This window comes from Cyprinus carpio, chromosome B23, assembly GCF_018340385.1.
Source record: "Cyprinus carpio isolate SPL01 chromosome B23, ASM1834038v1, whole genome shotgun sequence".
Taxonomy (NCBI): Eukaryota; Metazoa; Chordata; class Actinopteri; order Cypriniformes; family Cyprinidae; genus Cyprinus; species Cyprinus carpio.
This window is the reverse complement of record NC_056619.1, coordinates 27271257-27278756: the sequence shown is the minus strand read 5'-3', so window position 1 is coordinate 27278756 and position 7500 is coordinate 27271257. Positions and strand designations below refer to the sequence as shown.

Genomic DNA, 7500 nt, shown 5'->3' with positions numbered 1-7500 from the left:
TGTTATGTTGGGTTTTTTGGTTTTTTTTGTTTTAGTGGTTTTTTTTTGTGTTTCATTTTTTTGTGGTTTTTTTTTTTTTTGTTTTTTTTTAGTGTTTGTGTTTTGTGTCTTTTTTGTTTTGTGCGTTTGTTTTTTTGTTTTTTTTTTTGGGTGGGGGTTGGGGTTGTTTTCGGTGTTTTTTGTTTTGTTTTTTTGGTTGGGGTTTTGTTTGTTTTTTGGCTCTGAGCACCTCCATAGATATGTGACAACGGTATCGGTGGAGACGAACGGACAGACAGAATGGGACGTTCCACTCCTCCTCAATCTTCCCCTATTCTTTGTGTAAAGCGGCTGCAGTCACTGAACTCGCCGTCGGTTTGATCATGACAGATGAAATGGAAAGAGCTGGAAGGATTTATAGGTTCAGATGTTAAACTGGGCGTTGATTGCTGGCGCTGTGTTTTCACAGCATTAGCTTTCCTCCACCAGACGCCTCTGCTCATCCTAAACACATTACATTGCATTTAATATGTCTGAAATTAAAGTCGCAGTAATGCTGCGTTCACGCTGTGTCACATTCACCATAATTATGAGTTTCCGATTTGTGAAAACTGTTCACGTCTTTGTCTTGTAATTACAAGTTGAATTTTTTGAAAGAACGCAGTAATGTCACATCAAAACTACTTCCGCAGTTGAGTTATGAAGCTCATGTCTTTGATTATGATTATGATGTCTGGTTAATGTGTGTATTTATATTTGTGAGTGTTTTACTGTCGTCCAAACTAAACCGCACATGAGTTTCTCATCAGATGATGTTCTACAGCTGCTTGTAAACCTGTCTGTCTCTCTCACAGAGGTGCTGATGAACACAAAGCTAGAAACATCTGATCTAAGATGGACCATCTACCCCAGCAGTGACCCTGAGGTGAGACACACACACACCTACATAAACTCATGTGACTGTCAAAAGAACATTCCAGTTTAACGTCCTCATGAAACACCACTAGCTGCGTTTATATGCACATTATTTTGTAATATTTTGATCAGCTTTTGATTTGATATACTCAGAATTAGTGAGATATAAACTCAGAATTAGTGAGATGTAAACTCAGAATTAGTGATATGCAAACTCAGAATTCGTGAGATATAACATTCAGAATTAGTGAGATATAAACTGTGAACTAGTGAGATACAAACTCAGAATTCGTGAGATGTAAACTCAGAATTAGTGAGATGTAAACTCAGAATTAGTGAGATATAAACTTGAGATGCATGTCCGTAAATTAGCAGTACACACACCAAATTGACAGATACCACACTAGAATTAGTGAGATATTACTAATTCCTCAGAATTAGTGAGATGTAAACTCAGAATTAGTGAGATATAAAACTCAGAATTAGTGACATGCAAACTCAGAATTAGTGAGATACAAAACCTCAGAATTTGTGAGATATAAACTCAGAATTAGTGAGATATAAACTCAGATTAGTGAGGATACAAACTCAGAATTAGTGTATGATACACACTCTCTAGATACATTAGTGAGTGAGATGTACAAACTCATCGAATTTAGTGAGATGTAAACTCAGGAATTCAGTGAGAATTAAACTCAGCAATTAGTGAGATATCAAACTCACGAATTAGTGGTGAGCACTAAACTCAGAAATTAGTGAGATACACAAAATCAGAATTAGTGTGAGAGGCAAACATAGAATTTACGACTTGATATCCTTGTATAATTAGTGAGATGCAAAGTCAGAATTAGTGAGATGTAAACTCAGAATTAGTGAGATATAAACTCAGAATTAGTGACATGCAAACTCAGAATTAGTGAGATACACAATCAGAATTAGTGAGATGCAAACTCAGAATTGGTGAGATACACACTCAGATAATTTAGTGGCTGATGTAAACTCCCAGAATCTGGCTGAGATACAAACTCAGAATTAGTGAGATGCAAACTCAGAATTAAGTGAGATGCAACCAATATAGGAGAGATGTAAACTCAGAATTAGTGAGATATAAACTCAGAATTAGGTGGAAGAGATATTAAATACCTTCATTAATTGAAGTGAGATATAAACTCGATATTCGTGAGATACACAATCACAATCAGTGAAGTGATATAAACTCAATTGAGTGAGATGTAAAACTCAGAATTGGTGAGAGATACACAATCCAGAATTAGTGAGATATAAACTCAGAATTAGTGAGATGCAAAACTCAGAATACTGAGATACAAACTCAGAATTAGCTTTAGAGACTCGCTCAGAATTAGTAGGAATGTAAACTCAGAATTAGTGAATGTAAACTCAGAATTAGTGATACATAGACACACTCAAGAATTAGTGAGATACATAAAACTTCAGAATTGATGAGATTGGCAAACTCAGAATTATGAAGCAAATCCAGACTATTGTGTGAGATATAAAGGTCCACAGTTTATTTTTATCTTTTTTATTCAGCCAGCAGAAATGAGTTGGCGTTTGATGCAAACACCAACAATCCAATTACGCTCCATAAAACAATATTTCAGCTTCCCAGTCCTGGAATAAGTTTTGTTTTAATGGGAAATCAATTGCATATGTGCGATTGTCCAGACACCTCAGGGACTTGCGGGTACCTAACAGATACTGACTTGCTGTAGGTTAGGTGTTTAGGACCATCATAAAGAGACAACGTATGTTGATTATTTCATACAATTATTAGTGCTGAAATACATAACATTAGAAGTAGTGTTTTTATTATAATGTTTGTGCTGCTTTCCATTTGGTGTTGTTGGGCATTTTTGAGGGTGGAAAGTGTTCTAATTAAAACTACTGCGTAAAGCAGTATTTTAAACTAATTACTGAGCACTAAACCAACAGCAGCATCTGGAATCTCTTTGGGAAATAAAACAGCAGGAAATAAAAACATCAGGAAAATTCACATATTCCCATACCTGCACCACATTTACCACAATAGCTATAAGAGAACAGCATTCCCTAAGTGTGTTACCCTATCTTAACTACAGATAGGAAGGGGGATATTACAGAAACCTCCTAACTTTTGACAAAAAAATCCTAAAAACTGTCTTTGAAAACTGTCCCAACTTCAAAATTATTTGAAAGCTAACGAAAAAAAAAAAAAAAACGAAAAAACGCGCGCTTAAAATTGTGCTTTTGTCCAACAATGGTATTACATTTACTACTAATTGAAAAAGAAGAACGGAGATGTTTGATGGTAGAAAGACTCTTGGAGGACCCTGAAGATGTGTTGCATTCTGATGACAAAAACACTTATAAGTAATTACAGACTGCCACACAACATGATATTGCAGTTAGCACAGAAACTGCATCCTTACCATTACAGAGACCAACAAAGCATCACGGAGCATTACTTGGTTCTAGTGCAGTGACTAATGCTTTAAGGTTTTTTTTTGCAAAAGAAGCGATTTTCAAAGTGAAGTAGCTTCTATTATTTTGTTGAGGTCATCAGAAGCTCCAGTGTTGGTTGCTTGGTATCCTGAGAGTGGATTGTTGACCTGATAATGCAGTTTAAGATTTTCTAACTAGAGATAAATTACGATTTTGTAAGATAGGATAAGAATCCCAAATCAAGTTAAGACGTGCTTTTGTAATACGAATTTCTGAAAAATCCTAACTTAACATATCACATTCTTCAAGTTAAGACCTAAGAAACTTTATGTAATACGCCCCCTGTGTCACATATAAACACGGTAATCAGAAGGTCAGGCTGAACGGATCATCCAGCGAGCTGATGTGCATGTAAACTCATGTGAATGTTATATTGATGGACATCACATGATTATATCTGGCGGTAAGACGGGGATCTTGAAAATCATGTGCAGTAGAACAGAAGGTCAGTCGGTGTCGTTACGTTGTGATGAGCAACGGGAGATAGATCCACTGCTGGAGTCAAAGTCAAGTACAAGATCTTTATTTATATAGAAGCTTTAAACAAAAACAGAGTGTGTCAAAAAGCCAAAATGAACAACAATAATTAGTCGAGACAGTGTGTAATAATGCAAAATGACAGTTAAAGGCTAGTTCATCATTGAATTCATGTGATGTCATCCATGCAGCGCAGTTCAGTTTTAAATAGTATCTGTATTCCCCCACCAACCGCCCGTGCAAATCATTTGCAATCAAAGGTCAACGATATCGCTGTAAACTGAAGTGTCCCCAAACTAAGCAAGCCAGAGTCCGACAGCGGCAAGGGGAACCCCAAAACTCCATCAAGTGACAGAATGGAGAAAAAAACTTGGGAGGAACCAAGGCTCAGTCGCGGGGGCCAGTTCTCCACGATGACCAGACGAAACCAGCAGTTCGTTCACAGAATGCAGCAAAGTCAGATTTGTGCAGAGGACTCATCTGTTTCTGTGGTCAGAAGGTGTTTTCAAGCCAGTGATGATGCTGATCTTTCTCTCAGTGGGAGGAGATGAGCGGTTTGGATGAGGAGGGAAACAGCGTCCGCACCTTTCAGATCTGTCCGATGGACACGTCAGTGAGTCACTGGCTGCGCACGCGCTTCATCCCGCGGCGCGGAGCGACTCAGGTGTACGTGGAGATCCGCTTCACTGTGATGGAGTGTTCAGCCATGCCTTCCAGCTTCCGCACCTGCAAAGAGACCTTCAACCTATACTATTACCAGAGCGACGAACACGGCCAGCAGCACACACACCCCCCTGAATGGAACCAACACATACAAAAATACACACACACACATAGACACACACACTCACAGACACACACACAAAAAACACACATACATGCACACACTCTCACAGAGACACACACACTCATAGAGACACACACTCACACAGAGACACACACACTCACAGAGACACACACACACAGAGACACACACACTCACAGAGACACACACACACACACACACACAGAGACACACACACACACAGAGACACACACACACAGACACACACACACACACACACACACACACACACAGACAGGGCTGCACTGAGACAAAAAATCGGCCTTGAGAGTTTTTGGTCCAGGTAACCCACCACCACTTCGAGATACACACACATACCAGTCAAAAGTTTTTGAACAGTAAGATTTTTAATTTTTTTTTTTTTTATTATCACTTCGTCTGACTCACCAAGCCTGCGTTTATTCGATCCAAAGTACAGCAAAATCAGTAATATTGTGAAATATTTTTACTATTTAAATAATAACTGTTTTCTATATTTTTTTGTAATTATTATTATAAATGTCTTTATTCTAACTTGTGATCAGTTTAAAGCATTATGCTAAAATAAAAAATATCTATTTATTTATATCATCCCCCCCCCAAAAAAAAAAAAATTATACTGACTCCAAGCTTTTTGAATAGTATATGTATAATGTTACAAAAGCTTTTTATTTCAGATAAATGCTGATCTTTGGATCTTTCTGTTGGATCTATCTTACTGTTCAAATGTTTTTGACTGGTATTGTGTGTATGTAGCCTATGTATCACACTCATATCATATTTGTTTTGGATAAGAATAAAACGTCAGGTCCAACAATATCTTTTTTAGTGTCTTTTTTAATTTAAATCTAGCTTTATTCGCTATGGCCCATGGAAACCTCTGAACACACTTGACGAATTCATATTTCATTAAAAAGTGTGTATGTATTCTACACTCATGGCGCGCACACATTAGGATCGGTTAGATCCCTGCTTCTGTTGCGAGTCCCATCAAGCACTTTACCGATTCAGCTGCTCTCTCCTCCTCCTGCTTGGCTCTTTGGCCCGCATCACTCACTGCAGAGCAAGCCTGTTCTTGATAAAGCTGCTGTGAAAATGTGGGAAAAGCCGACGAGGAAGAAGTTAGGGTGATGCGATCTTTATAAGCGGAGCAAAATACTTCATCGCTCCATCTATAGCGCAGTGTGATTGGGTTTACACTGTCAATACAGGAGACAAACCAGTGGACCACTGGACGCTCGCTGTCCCTGAGTGATGGTCCTCGCTAAAAAAAATATGCCCGTTTTACTCGTTTATAAATCCATCAATGGCCTAAGACCAAAATACACTGCAGATTCACTGAATATAAACCTAACAGAGCACTCAGATCATTAGGATCGAGTCAGTTAGAAATACCAAGGGTTCACACAAAACAAGGGGAGTCCGCTTTTAGTTACTATGCCGCACACAGCTGCAATCAGCTTCCAGAAGAGATCAGATAAAACATTAGCCACTTTTAAATCCAGACTCAAAACTCATCTGTTTAGACGTGCATTTGTTGAATGAGCCCTGTGCTACGTCTGAACTCATTGCACTGTATTTGATGTACAATATGTATATTCATTTTCTATTTTTAACTATTTTAAATTCATTTTAAATACATTTTTCAATCATTTTAAAAGTTTTTATATTCCTTGTTTGTTTTATATTTTGTATAAACCTTGATTATTTTACTTCCTTTTATGTAAAGCACTTTGGATTACCATTGTGTATGAAATGTGTTATATAAATAAATTTGCCTTATGGTTGAATTCCGGATCTCTTGCTCTCCTCTCGTCCTGCAGGTGGACACAGTCGCGGCTGACTTCCTGTTGCGTCGCGGCGGAGAGAAGAAGTCTAATGTGAAGACGGTGCGTGTGGGTCCGCTGTCGAAGAAGGGCTTCTACCTGGCGTTCCAGGCTCAGGGTGCGTGCATGGCCCTGCTCTCCGTCCGCGTCTTCTTCAAGAAGTGCCCCGCCGTCACCCGCGCCTTCTCCTCCTTCCCTGAGACGCTCCCTCACTCGCTGGTGCAGCAGGCGGTGGGCGTGTGTGTGCCAAACTCCGCCCCCACGGGCCAAGCCCCGCCCACCATGTTCTGTGGGGAGGACGGCCAGTGGGTGGGGCCTCCGTCCTCCAGCTGTGTGTGTAAACCGGGGTTCGAGCCGGTGGACTCCGACCACTGCAGAGGTGAGTAAACCTTCACAGGAAACAGCAGGAAGTGACATCAGCGGATCAGGCGGAGCTTGTGCTCTTGTCATGTTTGTGAGCAATGCACATCAAATGCGCCTTGATTGTTTTTCAATAATTTTTTTCAGTATAGTTGTAGTTTTTTGGCAGAGGCGGACAGTAGTGAAGTATTTTTACTCTGCTCTAAAAGCACTTTTCAAGTTTGTTTGTTTTCCATTTGATTTGGTTCATTTGAAAGTATAGACATTTCGCTCTCTGTAGATATATTTTTAATGTCTGTAAGGCAAAGATACACACAGAGTTTTGTGCTCAAGTTCACAGAGACCGAGACGGCAGAAAGCGCGTCCTGTTTGATTTCACTATTTTACAAAAGCGCGGTATTGTGAGTGCACACAAATAAACTTTTTATTCACCAAAGTCTGCACAAACACACAAGGAATTATATAAAGTAGACATTCCATCTGTTATTTCAGCATCTTTGAGATACAATTATAATTTTGGTTAATATTTGAAATGAGATATTTTATTATTTTCTGCTTTCATGTTCGTTTTTAGGCTTTAGTCACTTTATTATCATTGTCATTTTTAGTTTTAGTTAT

The 7500-nt window shown here is 38.9% G+C and overlaps 1 protein-coding gene across 1 annotated transcript in view; it reads left to right on the top strand.

Moving 5' to 3' along the window:
* Positions 1–7500, top strand: part of LOC109093305 (ephrin type-B receptor 4b-like) — a 74243-nt gene that overhangs the window by 5894 nt on the left and 60849 nt on the right. The window contains 4 exon segments of the mRNA XM_042750408.1: positions 834–904; positions 4412–4684; positions 5030–5044; positions 6520–6901. Coding sequence (XP_042606342.1) covers positions 842–904; positions 4412–4684; positions 5030–5044; positions 6520–6901 — 733 coding nt within the window. The 5' untranslated portion in view covers positions 834–841.